The following is a 27128-nucleotide window of genomic DNA, read 5'->3' on the forward strand; positions in this document are numbered from 1 at the left end:
TAATACCCGGGCGGAACGCGGTGCGCTAAATAATAAAACATAAATTAACGAAGCTTCGAGACAGATAAATTGTCCTCGAGGAATTTTAATAATCGAGGTACTCAAGTCATTCGAGGAATCGTTACAGCCCTAATTAGGATAAATTAATTTCAACCACCAACAGAAAACCCAGTAAAAAACAAAATCATAAATGATCCAAAGAAAAGTTTTGTCAAATTAGCACACAGGGGAGAGGTGATTGTTGAAATAAAGCTTTAAAGAAACATTCAGGACAGAACAAAAAGTGTGAAAAAAAAAAAAAAAATGAATTTAATAATTTATTTCTGCTGCGTTTCTGAAAACAGCCCTTTAGATATTTTTGGAATATAAAAGTAGACCATTAGGATTTCACCAGGAAACAAATGCTTTTAAAAACAGAAAACTTGTAGATGGACTCAGCTCGTTTTACATGTTCGTAACAACTTGAATCTTTATTATATCATATTTTCACAACCTGAGCGGTTAAACATGGGCTCTCTCGCTTGCCATCTTCGGGTGCGGCGCTGCGCTGGATGAGCAGCCTGCCGTACGTTCCTCCCACCTGGCCTTTGGTGAGCCGTCCAGGATTCACGCACACGCAACCCGCCACATCCTGACGATGCGAGGTGGAAGAGGGGGGAGGGAGTTAAAATATTAAAAACATGGTCAAGTGGACATTTGATCCAGTTTCTGACACGATTCCGAAATGTTTCTACCTTCACGAAGTAACGCAGCTCAGAGGGAACGACGAGAATATCCGGTGTGACCAACATCTGACCGTGAATCTGGAACTTCTCGTAATCCATGTTCACCTCCTCGGCCGGTGGGTACAGGGGGTAGAAACTTCAGGAAGAGACGGACATTAGTGCTTCTCGACGTGATAAAAGGAAAAACAAAAAAGGAAGACTTGGATGACACGTACCTCCTCTGAGTCAGCATGTGCTTTAGGATGCGGGAGAATCGGTCCGAGCTGGTGCCGCTGCAACACCGCACAGCTACAGTTATTAAACTGAGGTGACAGGGAGCGGAAAGAAAGGCTTCCGTCATCTGTGAACGTTTCCTCACCAGCTGATCTCCTCTGCTCCCATGTGGAACAGGATGTCAGAAGACGTCAGGCCAAAAGTCACTCCGTCGATCAGCAGGGTGCAGGGGTCAGGAACCAGGGTGACCCGCTGCACAAACACGTTAAACATCGGAGAACCATCAGAACGAGAGCTGAGAGGAGAGTCTCAGTTCACCTGCCTGTATAAACTGATTCCTTTTAGATGACCCGGTTAGAAAAAAACTACATAGTTCGTCTCAGGTGGAATATTTATAATCACCAATCCCTCCAGGATGTTGTGTTTTTCTGATCACTGCAGCCTAAAATGACTGACTTTGTCAAACGGTTGTGGTAAAGTGGTGAGTTTTTTAACTTTATTTTTTACCATAACATAGTCTTACAGAAAAGTCAAGTATCTTCTTGAAATTTGCCCCATAATACAAATAAAATCGAGTCTTGAAGAGTTATCAGCGTGCAAAAGAAAACTTATAAAATTGTAATTCAAGTTAACAAGCAAATCCTACACAAATCAACTCAAAAGAACTAAAAATGGTTTTAGCAAAAAAACCAAAAGCCAAATGTTTGCGCTTGGAGTCACACATTCTTTCATCTTGCGGGTTTGGCTATCAAGAAAAACAGGAAGTTAAAATTAGAAGGGGATGGCGGTGATTGGTCAGAAAACGAAGGAAATGTAGAAAACGTTAAGGTGATTTGTCAGATTTGGGGAAAAGTTGCGATGACCTGTGAAAATTTAGCAAATGATGAGGGAATTTGCAGCATCACAGCTTTCTGGAGGGACTGATTTACACTTGCTGCATGTGCTGAGTCTACCAGGATCAGACCATCTATTCTGTGTGCGTGTCTGTGTGTGTGAGAGCGACCTGGGCCTGGGCCTGGTCCTTGCTGGGGTTCGGCAGGGTGAAGGGAGGCTGTGGGTAGATGAATTCGTGGTGGACGTCTCTCTGGGCCGGGACAAACACCAAGTGACAGCCGACACTTCACAGAAGAAAAAACAAGAACATTCCAGATTTGGGCTCAGCACTGAGTTATGCAGAACGTGTTTTTGTTTCAAACGTCGACCAGGGACATAAACAGCGGAGTCGTAGCGCACCTTCTGGTTCCATCCACAATACTGTCGATGCAGCGGTGGAAAATTGTCTCAAACGTCTCAGTCACCTTGGCTTTCTGTGAGACAAACAGCTGGACATCAGACTATGCTGCTGTAAAAACGTCTTGCTGGCTTTAAACACGGAGTGACAACGAATCGTACCTCGATCTGTTCATGTTTGGAATCCACAAAAGGACCAAACTAGAGAAGAGAAGAAGAATAAAAGGACACGCTGCTCACCAAACATCCAGACTGCATAAAACATACTGAGAAGCTCTTCCTTCACACTGATGAGTCAGCATCTGACAGGCTTACCAGCAGGCAGACGTCAGGACGATCCCTGACAATGACATTGATCAGGTCTATCAGAGGGTCAAAGGTCAGGCTGTCAGAGGGCGTGTATGGTCCACAGGCCACAAGAATGTTCAACGGCTCCGCCGCTGAGCGAGATGAGGAGTAGAGAGGAAAACCGCTTTTTTCTCACAGATGATGAATAAACAGGAATTTAAGAGTTTCTACGGAAAACTAATTACCTTCGTTGGTCTCCATTTTTGCGCCGGTGGAGTGAAAAGGAAGAGGATCACCCTAAACAAACACAGAGTTGATGCAGGACGTGCCAACGGCTCACAACAATAAACAGAGGAAAGAGCAAAATGAGCGCCTGACCTCATAAAGCTTGGAGGCCACAAGCTTTCTTCCTGTTGTGTTCATTCCCTCCATCAGCACCACCTGAGAGAGAGAGAGAGAGAGGGGGAGAGATGGAGAGCGAGAGATGGAGAAAGAGAGTGACGATCAACAAACGGATTTACAGATGGATGGATTAAGAAAAACACATGGATGTTGGATGGATGAACTGATTTTGGACAAACTGGTGCACAAGACACATAGATGGATGGAGAAAAACATTTACATATGGATGGATGGACAAACAGAAAAATGTATGGGAATAAAGTCCAGGAATATTAGTAGATACTTTTACTCCATTTTGTTTTTCTAAACTTCTCTAGACTTGAAAAAACTTAAATAAAATCTCAGATTTTTCCAGCCTGATGGATGCCAGGACATTTGTAGGTAGATGTTCATAAATAAGAATAAGAATAATAATAAGAAGAAGAATTGCTGTTTGACTGTCAGAGTTCTCGGTCAGACGGTGGGTTTGCCTCCAGCCCACCTCCTTGGCATGCTCTGTTTCTCTGGGTGGCCATATAACCTGCTGCACACTGACCTCAGCGCAGAGGCAAAGGAGAAACCACCGCGCACCGCAGCTGCACTTCAGCTTTAACGGACGTGTTCGGCTCACCTGACCAGGAAACAGAGAATACTGTTTGAGCTCAGACAGGTCGACGGGCACCAGCTGGCCGCCGTGCTCTGGTCCCGCCTCCAGCAGAACCGACTGGGCGTTCAGTTTGCCGTTGCCGTCGCAGCAAATCTGACCCAACACGGTGATGCTGTCCTGGAGGAGACGAGCAGAGACAACGAAGCAGACAGTCATCATCATCATCATCATCGTTTTTACAAATAAAGGGCTTTGAAGCAGATCATGTTAGGCTGCAACTCATAAAGCTCCAGTGAAGGACTTTAAAATGTGGACAAAAATAGCCTGACAACAGTAGAACAATATGTACTAAAAAGATAAAAGATAAAACAAGTAAATGTCTTCACTAGACATTCAGAATAATTTTACAACTAATTCAGAAGGTAAAAGTTGTCCAATAAAGCAACTGTACTATTTTCTGACAATATTTAGGTTATGCAATCAAGCTTACTAATCTAAGGAGGTAATAAATGAAGACAAAAAAAAAAATCCCTACTTAATTTTTATTACTATTATTTCACATGTGCATACAATCTGGGACTTGATGGGATTTGAGGATAATCCTGCATCTGAACTGATGCGTCCGGCAATCTGCAGAAAACACCAGTTTCTGGTGAAGTAAACTGTCAATAAATGAGGACTTTATGTTTGTCTGAAGTTTGCAGAACAATTTAACTCTGAAAGAAACGAGAGGCTCAGACTGACCCGATATCTGCCTCCCTTCTACAGAGTGAAAAGATTATCAAGATGCATGAAAGAGCGATAGAGGAGATTCACTCAGTGGTCATTTTTAAGGTAAATCAAACGGACTGTTTCTTGTCACAAAGTTGCTTCACTTCTGCAATTCAGTTCAAGAAACTACATAAAAATTTTATTCATATATTTAAAAAAGTAAACTATTGATCAATACATCCCATGATGAGAGAGTCTGGCAGCTCTGTAAGAAGACAAAGAAATCAGAGGTGGCCTAAATCTTTTACACAGATATTTGGATTTATTGCACCATGCACACCATCTCTTATGTCTGTAGTTGTTTTTATTTGAATTTGAGCAGCTTTTGTACAATTATTTACGTTTTAAATTTCATCTGTCTTTAAGTTTTGAACTTCTGTGGCACGTTGTTTTGCACCTTACTGTATGAAAATGATCTATAAATGTAGTTTTGTTGGCCGATTTAAGAGCAATGAACCTGAGCAGGCAGAGAGACGGCTGAAAACTCCTCGATGCTGAAGCGAGACCTCAGCTTTTCTCCCATCTCTTCAATCTTCTCTGACAACACTGGAGGAGAAAAACAAGAAAACCAGGCATAAAGGGAAAAACGTTGATGGTTGTGTGACTGAACGACACAGATTATAACACATTAAAATCAATTTATAATTAGAAACAATGGAGAGCAGGACTTTTGGGATAAATTTGTGGAACTGCTGTGTACCATTTCGAACGTCCCGCAGCCTTTGGAACATGTATTTGTAGCCGCTGCGGAGGGATTCGTCGGGCTGCTCCAGAAGATTCACCTGGACGCCTGCGCCCGGGTCCTTCCGGCCCGTCCAGCGCGCGCCCTGCACGGCTCCAAACGAAACCACCACCTCCCCCTTACCGCTTCGCTGGCTGTACTTCTGTGAAGGCGTCACACTGTGGAAGAAAATACAGATGCTTGTTGTTAAACAATACTTTTCATATTTAAAAGATTTCTTAGTGACATCACCTCACGGTGTTTCATAAGAAAATAAATAATAAAAAAAAAAAAAAAAACGGAGAGTAAAGATGCACTTTGCAAGTCTTTGAAAAAGTACAAATGATAAAATAACATCTCTAAATAAAGACTGGAGGTGTTTCAGATTAATACCTGGGGGAAAAGTTAGCTGGAGACAGCAGCAGACCCGGACTGGTCAGCAGAGCGGAGGTCCGTTTGGACTGAGGATGCTCTGGAGTGGAGAGCACTCGTTTCTGAGAGCTCTGTACGACATAAACCAACAGAACTTCATCTAAATGTTTTATTTTAAACCTGAACTCAGACGAGCAGGACTCCACAGCAAAGCGGTGGCAGCGTACCTTCCCGGGAGTGGAGTAAGAGTCTAAGAGATTCTCCTCCTCTTCTTCAGCTTTTATTCTGGGGAAAAGGGTTTGTCAAGGTCTGCAGTCGCATCCAGCTGGTCTTTACAAAAACATTATGAATCGCATTTTTTCTTATTGCGAGATCGCCTTAGAGGATACAGTTCCTCCAACGAATGAATGTCTCTGGTTCGGTTATAACTCTCGTCTTTCCAGGAGCTCGATTTGGATTTACTCTTCTTGCTCCAAAGCTGAGAAGAAAAATAAATTAAAAGTTGCAGAAACACCGGGTGTTACCACAAGATAACGCCAACAAATCCAAACACAACCCAGTTCACACATGAAGCTAAACAAGCTATCGTCATAAGCAACAGTCTTTAATCAGAGACCCACAGCATCACCAATTGAATTGAACTCAAGGATTTAAGATAATTAAATCCATTAAATCCTGTTAATGGAAAAACTCAACATAAGTTTAGTCCACTAAACATAAATGTTTTGTTACCTCATGCTCAAAGTGCTCCAGGTTGTCCAGGGTGAGCTCTAGTCCATCCTTTGTGGTACTGTAGGCAATCCACTCTGACATCATCTTATCTGTGTCTAGCCTGTTGCAGATGCACAGTTCAAGCACTGCAGGACAGAAACAATGAAACGGTCCAAAGTCCTTAAAAAAGTATTTATAACCCTTTAAATTACAAACACAAACTCCAGAACATTTTTTTTTGTTTTCATTTTATGTGGCAAACTAACACATGTGTCAGTAAATGTATTTCAGGATTTATAATAATTACATAGTGAGTAATTTAATCTCAGATTAAATCCAGATTAAGTCTGGCCTTCGTGGAAGAGTGGCAAAAAGAAAGACACTGTTGATGACTGTTGCCACAAGCAGCTGGAAACCAACACAGCACATCACCCTCAGCACACCATTCCTATAGAGAAACATGACAATGGCAGAATGATGCTGAGGAATGATTTTATCAGGAGGAACAGGGAAGCTAGTATCAGGATCAACGTTAAGCCTGCATCTAAAATATAAAGAAAACAGGGAGGTGTATGGGTGTAACGCTGACAAATGTGGAAAAAGTCCAGTAAGTACAGCTGGATGCATTCCTGTAGATATTTACAAGTCAGCATAAGAGACATAAGCAGGCGCACAGAGAACAACAAATGTGACTTAATAAAGGACTACAGAAGGTAAAACACTCACTCTTGTCGAGGACAGAGTCATCTTCGCAGGTAATCCCGAAGGTTTGCAGCTCTGCCTTTAAGTTGTCCGTGGGTACAAGCGCCATTGTTTCTGTATTTAATCAAATAAAGCTCGAGTTCTGGCTTCAGTTGGTCCAAATGTTGCGACGGTCCGTTAACGGCTAAATGTTAGCTTTCCGCCCGCTTCATACCAAAACCAGCGCCGCGATTAATGAAAAAACACCTGATAACCTCAACTATACGCTATGAATCGATCTGATCAACATAACAAGCAAGCCAATTTCATTTTACCGCGAAAAAAAGCCCGTCGGTGTTGGCGGCCGGAAGTTACGTCACAGCAAACAGGCGAAAACAGTTATGCCACTAAAATAAAATTCAACTGTTACAGTTGGTTTAATTTATTACATTTTTCCACCTTTCCTCACAATAAGACCTCTTTAGACTCTAAATAAGGATAAAAGAAATAACGCAATGTGTTAAAACAAAGTTTTTTTTTGTTTACGTTGTTAAGGATAAATCATTGGAAAGATTTAAGCAAGTCCTTCAAATTTTACAAAGTAAAAAATCTAAAATAAAATAATAAAGTTTGTTTGTTTTAACCTTACTCGCGCTTTTTATTTGTATTTATTAGTTAATAAATACAAATATAAAGGGGTTTGAGTAATTTGTGAAAATGTCTGTAGATGGAGCCCTTGTCAAAGAAGAATTTCTGTAAGTTGTTGGGACAGATAATAAAGTTCTTCTGTTCTATTAATTAAACCCGGTTTAATTTAATTCAAGGACAGCTTCATTAAAAGTTTTAATAATACAAAAGTATAAACAGACTCTAAGCTGACCACATTTAGATTGATCCAGTTCATGCCAGTCAAATCCAATCATCTATTCATAGATCAAATTCAGTCCTAAATGATTTCTGCTCTAATGAAATTATTAATTCAAAGTTTGTTCTGTTAGCTGCTGAAACAATATTGTAACAGTCAGAAAAAACTGATACAAAGGAAAGGAAAAACATTCATTGTTCTTTAAAAAATATCTTACAATCACAGAGATCAGTGTATTTTACTGGTATTTTATGGGGTAGGCCAACAGACAGGAGATAATTGCGAAGTTGAAAAGAAAACAAAGAATATAAAAATAAAGGAACCTGAATACAAATGCACACCACACATTTCAGATTTTTTAAAAGGTTTATTTGAAAATAATCTCTTTCTTCTAATTTATGTATTTGTGCTATTTTGTTTGTCTATCACATAACATTCTAATAAAACACACCAAAGATTATGTCAAAATGCAACAAAAGGATCAATGAGTATTTAAAGACACAGTAATAAACACCAAAATGTAATAATTATTGACAACTGTGATAATCTGTAACTCAGTTTTATTCCATTGAATGATTATTGTTTGCTTTGATTACATAACCCTCCACCACACAACAGACATCATTTATGTTTTAAATTGTTAAATGAATACAAAACCTCACATATTTGTCAAACATGTATAAAAAATATTAGTGAATAACGCCAAATACATTTACAAACTTAGAGTTGATAATTTAAAAGTAGAAAAGCTGTAAAATTGTTTCTGTATTTGTATCTATCTGTTTCGTTTTGTTGTTTTGTTTATTTTTACTTTCAGTGTTTTTCAAATTTACTTCGCAGAGCTCCTGTTGAGCGCTTGTTGTTGCAAAGAAAATCCTCTAGGTGGTGCTCTAACAAAGCCTCTGAAACTGATTGAATCACAGGTTTGTAATGGCAAAGCTAAGTTGTATTTCCTTTTTTATTGGCTATTTATCTATTTATTGCTATCTTGTATTAAAATAAAGTATTCATAATAAATTAAAATTATAATAAAAAGCTAATATTTATTCGAAAAATTATAGGCTGTTAAAATTAAGCAGGCATTCAAAGCCAAACCCTCCTATTTTTAAACATCTTTTTTTTTTCTTTCAAAAGTTTACACCACAACACAGTTGTGCACAAAATCCCAACATGAAGCCGAAACAATAAAAACATGGGGTGAACTAAACAAGAAATTTACTGAGACGTCACTTAATCAGTTATCAGTTTTGGCTGATCAGATTAAAAATGTTTTGTCGTCACTACAACTCATTATCTGCTTTGAGCCGCATCGCTCTTCATGTGCAGGTCTGATTATCTGGGAATTATTAACATAAGGTTTAAGTATCCCTTCAGCTTTTATCTCTAATCAGCTGTCATAAATACAATCAGTAGGCTGATTAGATTCCACTGCAGCCAGAACTTGTAAAAGTTATTTTTTTTGCGTGTTGAGTCAAGATATTTTTCTTTATTGTCCTTTTAAATGACTGCATGTTGAAAACTACAGAATACACTGCAACGAAATGAATTAACAACCCTAAAATGACCTGAAAAACCTTAACACAACTGACTTGAAAAAAGTGCTCTATTTAACAAATAGTAAAAAAATGAACCTATAAGCTGTTAAATGTTTATTGGTTGACACTCCCTGTACATAGCTTTGTTATCCTTTGAAAGACGACACTCTCATTTCCTAACAGAAATGAGTTTCTTGGTCGAATAAAATTATTTCAAAACTAAATCTGCCAGTGGAGTGAATAATTTTAACCGGAAACGTGCACACATTTTTCCCTCTGAAATGTTGGTGAAAACAATCCTCTGGATTCAGGTAGATTTTAAGTACAGCTAAAAACTTATGGTACAGTCTGTTCTTTTCACTACTGTCACTTTAATGAGTTTGTTTTTCTCGTCTTTCACCAAATAGTTTGGTTTTACTCTTGATTTTAATTATTTCCTTCTGCAATGAGCTAAGCATGTTCTTTTTCTGCACCTATAAATAGATAGAGCTTCTCTCACAGATAAACATGTGGCTTCTATGTGAATTTCTCTCCAGTCAAGAGAATAACGTTTTGTTTTTAATTATCTTCACAAGATGGATATAAACACTGTGGACACCCAAACTATTTAAGCCACATTTTCAGATTTTTATTGGGAAACCAGCCCTTGTAGGTAAAGACCTCCAAAGCATCTTGGCTGTCGGTACATGTTTTTCCAGCAGAGGTTGTGTTTACCAGTCCCAGCTGCTGACTGGGAGAAAGAGGGTGGATCCGGCACAGGAATGTTACTAGAGCTGCAATACATGTCATGCCACAGAGACAATAAACTCAAATTGACCGTTTAATTCAACTCAAGGCACAAAAACAAAACAAGAAAAAAAAAACCTCTGAGAGACAACATGTCTAAGCAAAACCACTCAGGCAGAAAAACTGGCCTATATGGTTGTTACATTTAGTAATTCAGCTGAAGGAATATCCAAAGATCTTCTAAAACTTTGAAGGAAGTTGCTAAGTTTTGAAAACGTTGGTTGCATGAGTTCATCCACCACTGATGAAAGTCAAGGTGTTGATGAACAAATTTATTACTGAGGTAAATAATCTAGAAACGCAAAATGAAGGCTGTTGCGTCCCAAGCAGGACTCACAATAGCAGCAAATAGGTTTCACAGAAGCTGCTTCTATTAAAAATAGACATATGCAAATATATTAAGTTACACAACCCCGCACTGGAACATTTCTTTTTATTTTAAAGAGTCTAATTCCGATTTGCAAGGGAAAAAGTAAGTAATAATTACACTTAAGAATAATTATTCTTTGATTTTCCCAGCCAATCTCAACTGCAAATTATGTTGCCTTCGTTTCACCTCAAAAGAAGGAGGATGGGGTCAGTAGTTTTATGGCACAGTTGTAAATAAGACCTTGACCTTAATCTGACCTTTGTGGTTAAATAAAAAGTACAATAAAAACTTTAATAATGTTCTACTAGTACGTTTTTAAAGGTTACACATAAGCTCCCTTAGTAAAGGTGTGTAAAAAGCCTAAACATAAATTATTCTAACTTTTTTGTTTCAGAAGACAGAAATTGTTTTCCTTTACTATTATTGACTGATGAACAGCCTTCTAAAACTGAAACAGAAGTTAGCAAAGAGGATCAACACTGAGTCCTGAATTTATAAATCCTGACAAGGTGATTGATTATTTATTAATAACCTGCTGGCTATTAAATCACAGGAGGGCTCCTATCTGCAGTGTGCTATCTGTACATACATTGATCCAGATGAAAAGGCACCAACTGTTCATAGACAACCAGCAGATGAAGACCATAGCTTGACCATAAAACTGCAGGTTCAGTCTTTTTCTATCAGTTTGACATGTTTTATCTCCAGGGTCAGATACAATAAAATCACTTTGGGGGTTATTGATTAAGCACCACACCTAATAGCTTCTGCAACAGTACGTCTGTGATATTTTAACTCATTCAAGGTAAGTCAATCATGTAACATTAAGATGTCAGAGAATCAGAGAAATGTGCAAACCTGTTTGAAAACGTTTTTCTTCTATCTGATCTTTAAATGAGGAGGGTGGTAACAGCTGCATAACATATTTACCAATCGTGTTTGTTGCTTGGAAACACAAAACAGCCAACCACTCTGCGGCAGCAATTCAGCGATTTTAAGCATCTATGGGATGAAGACAACTCGCTGAAGTTCAAACAGGGATAAGAATGGGGAAGAAAAGAGATTTAAGTATCTTTAAACATGCTCTGGATCATCAACCGCTCTGCTGTCACAAAATGTTAGTGAATTTTAAAATGGCAAAGCCTACATTAGCAGGGTTACTGACAATGTCGATCCACTTTTGGCTCTAATAATCTCAAACTGGTTCCATGAAATGAGACATCAATCAAACAGAGAACCTCAAATCACGGCTGTGCAGCTGATCGATCTGCAGGAACTCGGTGAAGCTTTCATGTTAATATGGATAAAAAAAAATAAAAAAACTGAGGGAAGCTTCAAACACCTCGTCAAATCTGGCAGATAAAAAGGCCAAAAATGAATCTAATAAATCTAGTTTGCAAGTAAATTTATGACATATTAGTCTACATAAACCCACATTTAAACAGGCTGCCAGCTTGCACATGATGATTAGCATTTACTCTGTGCATCATCTACAGGTCAAAGGATTGTGGTGTGGTCAGCTAAGTTTATCTTATCATAAAAAAGACGTAATAAAAAACAATCTCTGATATTTTCAGTAGTTGCTAAAGTTTATATTCTTCACTCTTTTTTTTTTAAATAATTTTTTGGCTCTAGTGGTCTTTATTTGACAGGAAAGTGGACAATGAGAGAAGGGGGAAGACACGCAGCAAAGGTTGCCAAGACCAGGAATTGAACCCATGACAGCTGCATCAAGGACTAGGGCCTCCATGTGTGGGCTGTGCTCAACCCCTGCGCCACCACAGCACAACCCCATATTCTTCACTCTTGAAGATTTGCCTTAGTCATCAGTTTTATGTGCAAAATTATGCAAGTATCTCAAGCAACTTTTGTCAATAGGCTTTATGGGAGAGTAATTATATGAGTGCATATTAAAGTGTTATAAAACACAGGAAGAAAGAAAGCCCCATATTAATGAACAAAGGTGAAATAACCCTATCTGTTGATATTATGTAACAAGCACATCTAAAATATGACATCTAACCTAAATCTCTGCTCTGGTGTCTGCTCATGCAATGTGAAATAATGTGACTTTTTACATGGAAGCTGAACAAAATACACGTTTCGTTCTCAGTTTTTAGCACATTAAATGACACAGACTTTTTTGTCCTATCAAAGTTACTTAATATGGGTTCTCAGGGCAGGTGAAGTTTTGTAACTTATCTGCAAAAAAGATAAGATGTTATTTAATAGGCTGAGCGAATCATTAAATTATGTGAGAAAAAAACAGCAATGAGTTGGCATTTGTGCAATTATTGTGCAAATCTAACATTACATTTATAAATAGTTTTCATGTTAAAGTGAGATTTTATCAGGGCTGACGCTATAAACCACTGGCTTCCTAAACGACAACAAGATTCTTTTTTAAATCTGTTGGGATCTATTATCTGAGGTTTTGCTTTGAATAATACATGTGTTTTGTAGAGTCTGTGCTGAACTTTTTGTTTAAAATGCAAAAATGGAGGGAATGTATGACGTCAAATACAAAAGATGCTGAAACCTGGTTTTTACATCTTTTTACCTGATATTTTATGGTACTTATCATTCAAGTAGTAAACTCAGCAGATATTTTTAGATATAATTTATTTGAAAACAAAAATCCAATTGAATAAAGTACAAAACTTTTTTTGAATGCACTTTTAACCCATTTAAAGCATATTAAGCACAAATTATGATATAGTTGTCAAAATAGAATGATTTTGACTGAACAAATTTGAATTTTGATAAATATTTTGAGCCAACAAATATGAACGCAATCAATTTCCAATCACATTTATTACGTTAAGCCTCCTGATTGAACAGATATGAGGAATGTCTCTGTAGTTATATGACAGAAGTGGCTGTTAACCTTTGAACAGAATAACTGAACCAGCTCTATTTCCTTTGCTTTAATCTTATTGATATGATTATCTATCTAACCTGGAAAGGTTTGGAATGCTAATGTTACAATTTCCATAAACTATTAGACTTTATATTAATTCTTTCATTAATATTGTAGTTTGTAAATTTTACTTCATTCCCTTCTCAGATATGATTACAAATGATGTAATGTGATATTTTGAGTCTGTAATAAAGAACAATTAGCAAGCTTTGTGATTTCTGTAGAACCATTTGATCCCAATTTAAAAAAAAAAAAATTAGATTCATAATTTAACAAAGAGCAGAGCTGAATAAAAAAAAAAAACACCCTCAACCAGTATAATTTTGTTGTCCCATTTGTGACTAAATCTCCTCTTCACCTATCAAGCATCGCTTTATAAGTCAAAGTCAAATCAATTTTATTTTAGTGCCAAACAACATCAATGGGAAAAGATGTTATGTTATTTAATTTTAAGTACTTATTGAATTGTTCTGTGTTTCTACTACATTTTTGTTTATTGATATACTTTATTATTCTTATTCAATTATTTTACTTGCCTTCGAGAGTTGATATTTTTTTACATTTCGTTGTGCTTTCTTCATCCACAGTGATAATAAAATGAATTCTGATTCTGAATGCAGTGAAAGCTAAAATATTCGAAAAGTTTGTTAATGACTATATTGTGCAGATCCAGTTACACATCGAAATGTGCACAAAGTTGCCTCGTGGCAATTCCAGTGAGATCTGAAGTCTCTTGTGCGTTCATACCGTTACATAACAACCACCCCGTCCTGCTCTGCTCCCTGCTCCACTCATCACGCCCGGCTGGTTCACCTTGTGATCTGCTCTCTTCTTCTACATGATCATGATTGCATTCTTGTGTCTTCTATGGTAATGAAATGTGGATCAATCTCCAGGGCTATCAAAGCCTGGCATGACAAGAGGAGCGCTGTAACAGAGCAGGACTCCACTCAAGTTTTACATGTGATTAAATCTATGATTATACATCAGTTCAACAAAGGTCATTTCCTTATTCTTCATAATATATTCTCCACATACCTCAGCTCTAAGACATGCGCTTATGGGAAACCTACAGTCCTGCCATCCATGTGAATGTTGCTTGTTCCATCACAAACCACAAATACTACAGGAAAGTTTTGGAGAAAACTTGTTTGAATCTGATTTATGCCTCAATGGCAGCAGAAAGACCAATTAGTCTTCATGTTGTATCAGTGTATGTTACCAGTTTTGGCACAGATTATTATTCTTTTGAAAGAAATGTATTTTAGCTTCTTGGTAAACTTTCCAGATTATCCATCTGGTTTTTTGACACAACATGCTCATGTGCCCAACTTTGGGAAGCAGGGCTAAAAAATTATCATCACTGATTCATTGCATTAATATCTTATGTTTATCTGCTGCAGTTGCTAGCAGTTAGCTCTTGACATAGCTTCCTCCTGGACTTTAAACTGTATGAAATGATAAAACTTCTTAAATGCTTGATGTTTCCTTATGAATAAAGTGTTGTTAATGACAATGCTGTTTATTAACAGACAAATTAGAAATTGTTTAGGACGAATTACTGCAGTAGAGTCATCTCTGTTTTTGTCTGTTAGTGAACTGGATGAGGTAAATATGTTGCACTTGTCAAAGCTGTCTGTCTTTTCATATCTTATGAAATGTTGGATCTGAGATGTCCATAAAAACACAGTAACACTTTTAAGAACAAAAATAATTTTATTTTATTTGCAAGTTACTTATTCACACAAATAACATTCAGAGACGTGTTCTATAAGAACCAACATGATCAATGTCTAGAAGGTTTTTACAGCTTATATAATTATATAAATATAGTGTGCGGTGTGAGGCTCTTCTCCAACGTGAATCTTTATCCCTCCCTCCTAGACCAGTCCAGGTAAGAGCCGGTGTAATTACGTGCTCTGAAAGTAAGAAGAGAAACATTGACGGTAAGAGGAGACGTCTGCAGTAACGACTTGGGGAACTTTAATACTGTCAACAAAACGTATTAACGTACGTCACATATCCAAGTTCTCTGGCTTTGCTGATGGCCTCTGCTGACCGCTTCCCTGACCGGCAGTAAAAGACCAGCTCAGGCGCATCCAGTGCAGGTTTGGGAATCCCGTATGTGGCCTGGAAATCCTCTGGGCTCATTTTGAAGGCAGTTTCGACGGTGCCAACTGATCAAAACAGAGGAGAAAGACACGACAGCAGTTCACTCACACAGGCCTGAGGCACTAGAAAGACCATGTAGTGAAAAAGATGCAGATATTTAGTAAAATTATAATAAATGAGCTCTTACGGGCAATGTGAGTGGACCTGGGGATACGTCCTTTGTTCACCTCGTCTGTCTCACGGACGTCAATCAGAATCAGATCTTTGCTTTTGGCCAGGAGAGCCTTCAGTTCCTCGTATGAGACTAGAAAAAAGAAAAGACGTTTTTTAATAAACACCCAGAGAAATCTGCGTGAATCTATTTTTTAGGTTCCATAATTGTACTTAATTATTAGGTAGTGTTTCCAAATATTCTGAGCTCAGATTTGCTCCAACTGGAGACAAATGTTAAAAACTTTGGCAAAGATAATAAAATCCTGGAAATTCATGGTTTTAAAAAAATCCTGCCACATAAACTCCAAGTATGATTTTTTTTCTCTGTAAATTGCTAATTATAAAACGTGCATGTAGCAAAATGCAAAAAGCACAGGTGAGCAGATATGTTACAGTTTGTGCAAAGCTCTGAATAGAAGATAAATAATGTTTTAAAAGTAACTGTGAAGCTGTCAGCTTCACCCTATCTACTCTGCTGCGTCACAGGGACATATGCATAAAGATTTAGTCATAAACCATTATCTACACATTTATCTGTCTTTGTGTAACATTTGACATATTAACATTGCAAGTCATGAAACTAGTATACTAAACTGAAACAAAAATATAATTGATTTTGCATTCTAATCAATTTGTAAATAAAATATTAAAAATATTTTAAATGAATGCTGTAGGATGCCCCAGTTTAATTATTAAAAATAGATAATTACTGTGCCATCAGAAGAAAACACTCACCTGGGTTTGTCATGTTGGTTTGCGTGAGTGAAGAGTGAAGCTTTAGAGATGAATCAGGAATCTCTGCTTAATTCTCCTCTTCCACATCGCCGCTTTTATGCAGCTTGGTGGCAAATAATTGGCTCAGGTTCACTCAGTGGGCCGGGTCTGACCTTGAAGACTCAGGTAATGGAGCCAATAATTATGTAAGAGCATCACTGTTGAGGAGGCGTTTCAATTACAACCCGGGCTCTAAATCATTAGGTCCTCTATCAAGGGTCAAAACAAATAAATAATCTATTGAAACATCTAACTTTTTAGATATCGGCAGGGAATATTCAATGAAAGAAAATCAAGCATGAAAAAAACTGACATGATAATTCATTGCAAATGTTTTTCACAATTAGAGACTCTTTTAAGACAATATGTTTGTTCAATAATCAATAAAGAAAAACTAAATCACAGTGAGGGCAGCTCTGTCTGGATCCTGATGTCCTCAGGTTCTCATTATTTCATCAGTGGATTTAAATCCCTTCAATTTGTGACAAAGTTTTCTATGTTGTTGTTCCATTAAGAAATAACACTTTAAAAATGTAAAAGTAAAGTCAACAAAACAGACTATTGTTTTTTTAATGGGTTTGTATTTTTCAATTATTCCTTAATTTATATGGGTTAGTTTTAGTTTCTGTAATGGTGCAATATTATAGTACAATTATTTTCAACAATTATTGTCTCCAAAAAAAACCCCCAAAAAACAACAACAACAACAAAACAAACAAACAAACAAAAAAAACAGGAACTATAGACATATTAAGATCAGTACCATCATGGATACTTTCTCTGCTGAATTACTTTCAGGTCAACAGTTTATGCTGATATTTTTTTCTACTTTATTTCAACCTAAAATAAACTCAACTGCAGATAATGTTTCGCATACATTTATTAAAGCAACCGCCATCACAGAAAAGTCTAAACCAATCTTTATTGCGATTAATTAGATCTCTAGCCTAAATTTCAATCTATTGTAAAGCAGTAAAAAAAAAGTCACATTCACATATACTGTAGTGTAAATTATATATTTCTGATGAAGTATTAGAAACACTAAATACTCGCAGTACAAACATGTCTCTTTAACCAAAAAAAAAAAAGAAAAAAAATTCCTGGCCAGAATTAAAAAAAAAATCTTTCAGATTTCAGCTCTGACGGCCTTGTTACTCGCAGCTTGACCTTCGACCTGTTGGAATAATATTGTGACGCTAAATGAAGCCAAAAGCAGATTTGAACCTGATTGTGGCAGAAATCAAACGACATTCTCACCTGAGCAGAATAGCACCCGACTTTAGGGAGCCGTTTCCATGACGACACCCTCCACAGGGACTCTCTGAGGGAGGCTGATAACTCATGAGTGTCACGAACCTGACGGACACATAGATACGAGCGTTTTATTTTAAAATAATGTTGTGTTTAAGTAAGAAAATGAAAGCACCTTCATGTGTTTCAAGCAGGCATTTCTGAAGTCCATGTTGCTGCTGCTGCTCACTATGCTGATGGTGGCGCTGACGATCACCTCAGCAGCCGACTGCAGTTTCTCTCGTTTCTTACAACACAAACACACGTATTTATTTTATATGATTTGTGAATATTTTGATTTTTTAAAATAGAAAACACAAGAATACACGTTACATTTCGTCGCGCTAAAAGCAAAAACTTCAACGTACTTTATTGGGCTTTTAAGTGACTAATCAAGACAAAGCAGTAGAACATTTTTAAAAAGTAAGAAAGATGATTAAACTAAAACTCAAGTTTTTAGTCTACATATGACACACAGAGCACATAATAACCACAGTGAAAGAAGATGGTGGCTGCATCATGCTGTGGGGATATTTTTCTTTCAAACTCAGAGTTGATAGAAAGACAGATGTAGGGGTAAATATAAGGCAATTCTAGAAAATAAAACTGTTAAGAGATTTTTTAAAAAGTGGAGCAGAGGGTTTCCTTATTAAAAACCTTACATATAGCACAACTTGAAGATTGAAACTCAGAGACGTGCCGCCTCTTTTTAAAGTTGAAAAAGCAAGAAAATTCTGTCTCTAGAGATGCAAAGCAGCTAGAGACAAACCCCAGAAGCTTTGCATCTGGACCTTTGACAAAATATAGTTCTGTATGCCACACTGCTTTATTTGACTTTTATTTGCAAATAAATAAATACAAACTACGCATATTTTTACTTCTATTTCCCATTTATGGACTATTTTGTGGTAATCTGTGACATAAAATACGCTGAAGCTTATGGGGTTGATACCAGAAAAGACTTAGTCAAATTATTTTCCCCTTGTAAGCATGATGGTCTTACATAAAGTTGTGAAATTAATGCAGAAAAATGTCTTTCTTGCCTTTTTTCTTTCTTTTAAAGCCTTCATTGTGTTGAAAAGTTCAGCCTGCAGAGCTGACGTAACTGCCTGCCTGTTGTTGCTCAGAATGTCCTCTAGATGGAGCTCTAATAACAACTCACAATCTGTAGGAAGAAAAAAATGGTGAATGTTTTCAGCTCAGGGTTTCATGTTCACATCTGCTGCGATGATGATGATGGTAATAAATCTTCACCCATTTTATCTGTGAGCTCAGAGGTGAAGGGGTCACTGTGCTGTAAGAAGAGCAGGACTAGGAGACTCTGCTGAACTGGGAGGTGACTGGGTTCTCGCTCTGGATCGTCCCAGTTTTCCCGCTCCACAGTGAACACAACATCATCACTGTGCACAGGATCATCAGGGGATGCTGGGACATTTAAAACACAATATATAGAAATTTATATTTACAAAAAATAACTAATAGTACCATTCTGGTTCTACGGCCTCAGTATGTAGTTTATAGAGCGAAGAGTTGCATCTTTCGGTTCTACATCATTTAGAAAAAAAAGAATAATAAAAATGTGAACTTAGGAGTAATCAGCTTATTTTTGTCATTAAGAGAGAATAATTCACTAGTTAACTGCACAATAAAAACTTTGGAAATTAGTTACAGTTACATGTGAGCCTGGTTAGCTGATGGAGACAGATCTGTCACAATGTGTGAAAGGAGTTGATTATCGGCCCGTCTTGGTAAATAAGCTGCAGTTTGTTCTGCAGTTTGAGACTGATAGGAAATGACAACCAGCGAAACAGCGACAACCTCACAAACCTCATTTTAATGATGTACAGATATATGCTGTTGTGTCATTTCTACCCCCCTCTGCTGTCTACAGTGACATGTTATTAAAATGGTCTTTTCTGCTTGAAGGAAAATATGTCTGAACTTAATGAAAATGCACAGTAATGTTTGCTAAAATGTAAAGTCACTGAGTTTATTTACACCTGTTCATTTGTGTTATTTTACTTCACTGATCTGAAAAATGTCATCAGTCAGTTGATGCCACTGCATAAATAGTGCAGCAGCGCCATCAAGTGGTCTCATTAGGACAAAACAGCAAGATGAATCAGATTTTAAAAACACTAAAATGGATTCAGCAAATATAACTTCACTCTTTCTCCACATTCAGACCCTGGTGTTCAAATGAAATAATGTACCTTCATGTAAATCAAAGATTTTAGACATGCAGGAGGAATCTGAGTGATTCAGCCAGTCATGAAAAATGTTGTGTGTGGCGGCTCTTTAAGCAGCAACTTCAGCCACAACCCGTCTCTGAAACTCCCACAAACTCTAGAATGCACTTTGTCTTAGTTGTGGCTGCAATTTTTTCCTAATACATCTTGTCTTTTCACTTAATTTGCTAGGAATGCGTTTGTATCAGCACAGTCAATCTCCAGTTTTTTTTTTTTTAGCTAGAAAAGGTAATTAGAAATAACCTTCTTTGGTTTACCCTCCTTTTGAAGGAGTATGTTCCTAAAAGTTTAGACAGCAGTCTTCCTCATTCGTTTCTGCTGAATTCTGGGTTTCCATCACCTGTATGTCATTATCATAAAAAATAAAGATAGAAAATATGTTACTGAGTCTGTAAATCTACATGATTTTCCTTTTTTTGAATCAAATTACTGAATAAAATTACATTTCAATGAACGTAATCTATGGCAAAGGAGGAATGAGAGAATTTGCCAAAATTAAAACATATTGGCAAAATAAAGCAAAACAATGTAGCCTGGTTTATACATACAGTCGATGCTGACTGTAGGAAAAACCCACACAAATCCACTGTTGCTTATTAGATAATCATGAACGTTTCCTCTGACACATGTCCAATTTTGTTTATCCCAAATTAGATAAATGTGACCATAAGAACGAGAGGAGGTTTACACCTCAAAATGAATGAGCCAGATGGCTGACGACTTGCATGAGTCATAGTTTCCTCAATTATTGTTTTATATGACTATATATTTTAGTACCGGATGCAGCATATGAAACCAACACAGGCACGATGGTGGCTGTGCCTTATAAAGCTTTCAACATTTTTTATTGTGTCGCGCTAAACTGACTCCCAAACTCTGTAAACATTGCTCAACATCAGCAACCTGGTATTTTTATTGATGTTGAAGTTGCACTAAAATAGTTTAGGGAAATTAATCCCAGCTTCCAACTGCAGTTTTAATGAGACTACAAGAAAATTATCCCAGTTATAAAGATGTTTGCACACCTTTTCGCTCCAAAAAACAACATTTAATGAAAATAAACAGCATTTACATGTATCTAAGAGTATTTCCCACATTTCAAGTCTGTGGAATAGATTTGAAAACATTGTTTATTCTCTTTGTTGCTGCTTTCAATGTTTGTTTGCTCTCATTTGATTTCAATTATCTGCTTCTGGGATCAATTACAGATTTTTCTTATTCTCTCACAGCTAAACATGTGTTTTTTATGTGCAATTCCCTGAAGTCAAGAGAAAAACAAATCTGTGCTTTAATTGTTATTGAAAGTCTTTATTAGATGGGATTGAATGTTCAACATCCCAAACCTTAATTTCCAGATTTTTTATTGGAAAACTAGCCCTTCCAGGTAAAGACCCACAATGCATCTGGGCAGTGAGAACATGCTGTTCTCCCAGCGGTGGTTGTTGTTTACCTTTGGAGGAGCAGCAGTGCATTCTGCCCAGTCCCAGATGCTGGTAGTCCAAAGCAACAGGGAGGGCTTGGAAGAAACCAGACGGAGCTGAAACAGGGACGTTACTGGGGCTGAAAACCAGAACCTGAAAACACGGCGAGTCAAGGATGATTCATTCAAATCAGACGTCTAAATCCCCTTCGGAAACAACAAAAAGAAACACCCAGTCTACCACACAACATACCGCTGCATGTCTAAACTTAGGCCTGCACAACGAAGCACAGACTGATAGCTACAATCTGCTGCAGGCAGAATGAATATAAAAAAACCAGAAGTGCTGCAAGAATCGTTAGATAATTATTTAAGTACAATGAAAGCATGATGTCTATGCCCGTCATAGTTTTGCTGACATGTGTGTTTATACAGTTTTAAGCTTTTTACAGGGTAAACAGACAGTAAGGCGGAGAAGACTTTCAGATACAACCAATTAGTTTCGATACCAAAACAGCAAAATGACGACCTGAGGCAACTTTTTAATAAAACCTTGTGGTTGAGATGAAACAATACATTTTTATTTATTTTTATTTCTTAAGGCAAACACTTTATAATTATCACAAGTCATATTGTTATTGCAATAATTCTAAATATAATTGCATATCCGTGGTTTCCTGAAGCAGATGTTGCTCTTCTCATGGTCGCTTTTACTCTGATGACATTATTAAAGACATTAAAAGCAAACTGAGTGATAGGTTGGCTGCGTCTACAAGAAGAGAGACATTTGAGGGGTTAAGAGGCATCAACACACGTTCTCACAGATTTAAAACCTGATCACGTCGTCTTTTGCCATCTCAGTTGAAAGTGAATACGGCAGATGTGCAGGCGAAGCAAAACCACAAACCCGCCTAAAGTAGAAGATCTTGGCTTTCTTATTTCATGTTCTATCCAGCTTCAGTTTTATATGCACTTCATTTAATTTACAAAAGGAAAGAAAGTTGCATTAAATTCTAGGGTTTCACAAAATAGGACAGAATAAATACGATCTGGTCGAAAACAGGTTCTGAAATATACCCATTTCAGATTACGACACTTTTATTGTTGAGTATTAAACAAAGAGGAAACCTAAAGAGCAGTTTGTGAAAAACTAAGTACTCCCTTTCCACATCTACAAATGCTGAATTTGTAGCCAGATCTTTTCACATGTTAGAGTGAAAATATATTAGCAATTACTTTATAAAGGCAATAACTGTTGCCTGTCAATTTGGAACATACAGTCAATTCCAAATATGTCTTAAGTAGATCATTTCACTCTTCAGGCCTCAGCTGACTTTAAAAGTTGTTGGAATCTTTATACTTAACAAAATAATGAAAATCTACAACAGAACAACTGGTGAAAGAATCAAGTCCAAACCTCCATGTGATGAAAATCCTGCTGTGGCTGCAAACCTTAAGGGAACCGAGGAAACATTGAAAAAATAAGGCCTTGGATTAGTTTTGGTTTACTAAATAATGAATGTGTGGAATCTGTTGTGTGACGAGTTGTGAAGTTAGAGTGTGGTAAAGACCACAATTCAGTTTTTTTAATATATATTTTGTGGCTCTACTGGCCTTTATTCACTGGTAGCTGGCAGGGAGAGAAGAGGCAGACATGCAGTAAATGGGTTTTGACCGAGAATCGAACTGGGAACGACTGCTTTCCACTGAACCATGTGGCGCCCCAGACCATTTTTAATCATGACCTGACCTACAAAACCCTCAAATTAAAAAGGTAAATATGATTTTTTACAACTGTATTTTAGAAAGAAGGAAAAATTACCACCTGCTGCCACACAGTTCACTTGACTTTAAGAAAACTTCAATTTAGAATGTCCTTAAGCTAATTTATAGAGCAGGAAATAAAGCATCTTATTTTCTATCACAAATCAAGCCCCAAAATACTGAATAAAAACTCAGGGAAAAGGTCACAACTCACAACTAAATCTACAGTTTACAATGTGATTTTCTACAAACCTCCAGCTGGTCATTACGTTACTTCATCTCCCATCAGCTGTGTGTTATTTTTTGCTCACTTCCTGCCACTAAAGAAGGATCTGCACCGAGCGACTGTGGCGAAGCTGCAGATGAAGAAGACTTAAGTACTTGTGAATAAATCTGCAAGTCAAGTGATTTTGGCACAAGTTTTATCTCTAAGGTGAGATGCAATACATTCTCATACTTCAGTGACGCACTTCAGGGGTTATTGACATTAACTTTGCTCTGAGGTTCACAGCTGTTGCTCTGAAGCCAGATGTATTTTTGTTGCTATTTAAGGTCAACCAGTTTTAGTCTGTATTAAAAGTGTAGCCAATGCATCTAGTCAAATTTCTTTGAGTTGCTGTCATGCTGTCCAGACAATTTGTCACAGTATTCAACATAATATTGGTGATTATAGATTACATAAAATAAAAAATAAAAAATGTATGAACAACCCTGAGCATCATTTTGATGAGACTGTCATAGAAAAACCTACTGTGTTTAGTCAGATGCTTCAACAAATTTGCTGTAATACAGACTGCTACAGGAGCCCACCGCCACCAGCAACAACTCTCTGAAATAAGGCAAACTCCCTGAAGGGATTGCCGGAGAGACACAACAGTTCCTATTACTGGTTGCCATTAAATAGACTAAATTCCTCATTAAGTAGTATCTGTGCTATACATCATTAGGAAATTCAAAAGTGGTGACAAATGCACATCTAATTTAAGTTGCTTGTTGTTTTGTGTATGCCATGTGGAAAAGTAGAGCTACAGATGTGACTACTTCCTGTCCAACTGACTTCATGGCACTGAAAACCCATTGAAGCTGTGACTGGACAGCTATTAGCACACAGGGACAAGCAGAGGTCTAACACAATCTTGTGATCCCTTGTGTCCATATTTGGTAGAACACGTCTAAAATAACTCATCTTTATGTTTCACTGTCATATTTGGATAAGATGATGTAACTATAAGCACAGCTGATTAATAGGGAAGCTGGAAGGCAACGATTTCCCTGACTCATGATCCTGCAGCAGAACAGTTGAAGCCCTTTTCATGTGACTGAATACAAAGCGAGTTTTTCTTCATGCACCTGTTCAGATACTCATCTTTACAGAGAAATCAGAACAGAATGTGATTAAATCAGACAAAAAGGATATTTGCATGCGAGATAGCTCCGTAGGCAAATGGGGGTACTGCAGCACACAGGGGCTCAGCAGCGAAACAATCTGGACACCGAGCTCTCCGAACAGACCCTGGTCCATGGCTTTGGGTGGGATGCCGAGAGGAAACCGTTCTCCGACGACAGGATGTCCTTTCTGACACCACAATCCTCTCTGATTGCACCATGGTCTGAAAAGGAGAGAAAATCCCTGTTTGTACGCAGCTGTGACCTCACTGTGCCTGCATGAGCAGCAGGACTTTCAAACATTTTAACAGAAATACAAAAAAGTATCAGAAAACAGCAATAAACTAGTATTACTGACTGTGCAGAACAAGTGACGTCCAAGATCAGAGGTGGTCGGACTGAAAGAGCAACTTTACTGATGAGGAAAGCGCTGTTGGGAAACAGCAAAAACAGGAGTTAAACTTTATATATTTTAATGGCTTTATGATCATACAATACAATATAAATTAATGAAAAAAACTACAATCAAAAATTGATTTTTTTGTGCTTTTTATTATAACTGTGATACACGTGGAGCATAATTGCATTTTATTTCACAATATGGATTGATTGGATTACATTAATTTGTGTTTCTGAAAAATATTTCATCTTGTGCCTTACATTTCTTTCTCTCAGGCTCTGAAACAGAGAACTACTACAGTCTGTGATGTTGATGTCTTACCTAAAGTCATGTTGTGATTTCTGTCCATGGATTTTAAATTTTAGTTGGATTCTTATCTGGATAAATATATACAAAAAAAAAATCTATTTATATTTTTTGTCCTTTCCCATGATATAATTTAAAAGAGAGGGAGGAGTTTCATACCCCAGCATTGGTCAAACCGAACGTCTGAAGAAACGCTTTAACATGAGCCTGCCATTTGGACGAGTAATGTCCTGGATTTTTCATCTGGAAGAACGACATCACATCTTTAACGCACTAAATAAACAAGAAAAATAAACACATGTCCAGATAGCAACTTCAGAAGTTAATATTTTTAAGTAAATTAGTACTTATCACATTTAATAAATTGAATTACCTGAAAATTCAGCAGGAACTTCAGTGATCCGTACAGATCTGTGAAGGCGCACAGCTCCTCGGGATCAGGCTCAGGACAAGGCCACACATCGGGAAGCAGGACTTTTTTCAGGTCTGTTCACATCAGTGCAGAACAGATGAAGCAAATATAATCTGTGACTCAGTGTGTTTGTTGTTATGTTTACATACCAGCTTGAAGGGTTTGCATTTCAATTCCAAAACACCAGGAACCAGCAGCTGCAACTAGAGAATAAAATGACAATTAGAATGAGGTTTTTGTCTGACGAGTGAAGGAGCATGTGCAGCACAGTTAATGTTGAAAATGGATATATATAATCCAAAAAGACCAAACACAAGTTTCTTCACATTGTCTGTTATTTAAAATATCCAAACTGTTCCAGACTCCAAACTCAATCTAAAAGATTTTCTTGATTTTTGATTAAATGTGATTAATTAATGTGATAAAGTGATCCTCGTTATGCTTTACTGGATTATTACAGAAACAGCATGATGAGGTTGGCTTTCAGCCATGACATAAAAACAATTTTATTCACAAACTTTAATCAGCTTTACTTTAAAATCCAAATTAACACTTAAATTAGTTTGTAATAATTCATTTGTGCCTTGTTGATACATTTATTTTAAGAAATAGGGGGCACCTAAAACATATACAGTTTTAAAGATGACACACAGTCCAAAACACTTTCAGACTGTTTTTCTAATCACTTTTTTCATGTATCATTATTAAATTAATTTATGAATTATTATAGATATATAATCCAAAGTACCATTTTTACCACATACTTTATATAATCAATTATAAAATGCCAGGATTATACTATACCCTTGCTGTTCTTACATTAGAGAAACTTAATGTAATACTCTCAAAATTTAATTTTCATTGCCGGTAGTCTAAAGTTTTGATGGATAATTAATTAGCACGATATATCAAAATTCAGCAAATTATCAGAAAATACAGCTATCTTACCAGTGCAGTTTAACCTCTGATGGGACGAGCCCTTTTCGGTCCATAAAAGCACTAAAAGTGCTCCAGTATTCTTTAAACTAGATCGTTTCCTTTGTTTTCCCATCAGTTGGATTAGCCTCAGCACCTGAACAGATTGACAAGCTAACATCATGCTAACATTAACATTAACGTCGATAATAAACCATTTATACGTGTTTAAAAAACTTTTAGGAAAAAAAAAATCCAATTAGCGCATACACAGTTTAAGTTATAATCAACTTATTCAAGTAATTACCTGCCGTATTTCTCTTAACATTCTTAATTCAGAAGTTAAATTTTAAACAATCAGCTCAGCTCTCAAGAACTGAAGTCAGAGGGAGAAGCTTACTACGGAGCCCCCCAGGGGACATAGGGAATTTTTTTTTTTACGCTGCTGTACGTTGCTGTACAGGACTCTGTACCGTAGTCCTGGATGCAGAGGAGGGACAGGAGTTTGAGTTAAAGAAGATGAAATGGGATGTAAAAAAGAGATGGATGGACGGAGTCTTGCTATGTTTTTTTAGTGGAAAAATGAAGTCCTAGTTATTTAGTTGGTATGGTTGTCAAAGGAGAGGGTGGAGTTAAAATAAACGTCAAGATTGTGGTGACGGAGAGAAGGTGATAGTGTCTGAACAAAGATAATGATGACGTCACATTTGC

At 37.2% G+C, this 27128-nt stretch overlaps 3 protein-coding genes across 4 annotated transcripts; all 3 read right to left on the reverse strand.

The window, feature by feature from the left end:
- Positions 1 to 65: 65 nt before the first annotated feature.
- Positions 66 to 7065, reverse strand: pola2 (polymerase (DNA directed), alpha 2). Its single transcript, XM_015007956.2, has 18 exons — positions 6746 to 7065; positions 6041 to 6165; positions 5698 to 5786; positions 5536 to 5593; positions 5330 to 5439; positions 4916 to 5115; positions 4673 to 4761; positions 3469 to 3621; positions 2835 to 2897; positions 2702 to 2753; positions 2484 to 2608; positions 2331 to 2369; positions 2172 to 2245; positions 1942 to 2056; positions 1084 to 1190; positions 941 to 997; positions 735 to 861; positions 66 to 631 (listed from the first exon to the last, which is right to left on the reverse strand). The coding sequence occupies exons 1-18, from the start codon at positions 6828 to 6830 to the stop codon at positions 479 to 481; spliced, it is 1821 nt and encodes a 606-aa protein (XP_014863442.2). The 5' UTR covers positions 6831 to 7065; the 3' UTR covers positions 66 to 478.
- Positions 7066 to 14872: 7807 nt separating this feature from the next.
- Positions 14873 to 17007, reverse strand: LOC106930484 (thiosulfate:glutathione sulfurtransferase-like). Its single transcript, XM_015008066.2, has 4 exons — positions 16237 to 17007; positions 15476 to 15592; positions 15191 to 15353; positions 14873 to 15095 (listed from the first exon to the last, which is right to left on the reverse strand). Exons 1-4 carry the CDS (start codon positions 16247 to 16249, stop codon positions 15044 to 15046), a joined length of 345 nt encoding a protein of 114 aa, XP_014863552.1. The 5' UTR covers positions 16250 to 17007; the 3' UTR covers positions 14873 to 15043.
- Positions 17008 to 17137: 130 nt separating this feature from the next.
- On the reverse strand, positions 17138 to 26857 carry top6bl (TOP6B like initiator of meiotic double strand breaks). Of its 2 annotated transcripts, XM_088009506.1 has the most exons (14): positions 26725 to 26857; positions 26451 to 26574; positions 25652 to 25705; positions 25464 to 25576; positions 25250 to 25333; positions 25106 to 25161; positions 24743 to 24814; positions 24419 to 24608; positions 21211 to 21391; positions 18820 to 18990; positions 18609 to 18730; positions 17702 to 17812; positions 17533 to 17631; positions 17138 to 17449 (listed from the first exon to the last, which is right to left on the reverse strand). In XM_088009506.1, exons 1-14 carry the CDS (start codon positions 26743 to 26745, stop codon positions 17402 to 17404), a joined length of 1446 nt encoding a protein of 481 aa, XP_087865632.1. In that variant the 5' UTR covers positions 26746 to 26857; the 3' UTR covers positions 17138 to 17401. The 2 variants fall into 2 exon arrangements, with proteins under 2 accessions (XP_087865632.1, XP_087865633.1); XM_088009507.1 differs by lacking the exon at positions 26725 to 26857 and having other exon boundaries at positions 21265 to 21391; positions 26451 to 26717.
- Between the last annotated feature and the right edge of the window lie 271 nt (positions 26858 to 27128).

This window comes from Poecilia mexicana, unplaced genomic scaffold (genome assembly GCF_051168715.1).
Source record: "Poecilia mexicana isolate PSO_F unplaced genomic scaffold, ASM5116871v1 scaffold_10, whole genome shotgun sequence".
In the NCBI taxonomy this organism is placed as follows: domain Eukaryota; kingdom Metazoa; phylum Chordata; class Actinopteri; order Cyprinodontiformes; family Poeciliidae; genus Poecilia; species Poecilia mexicana.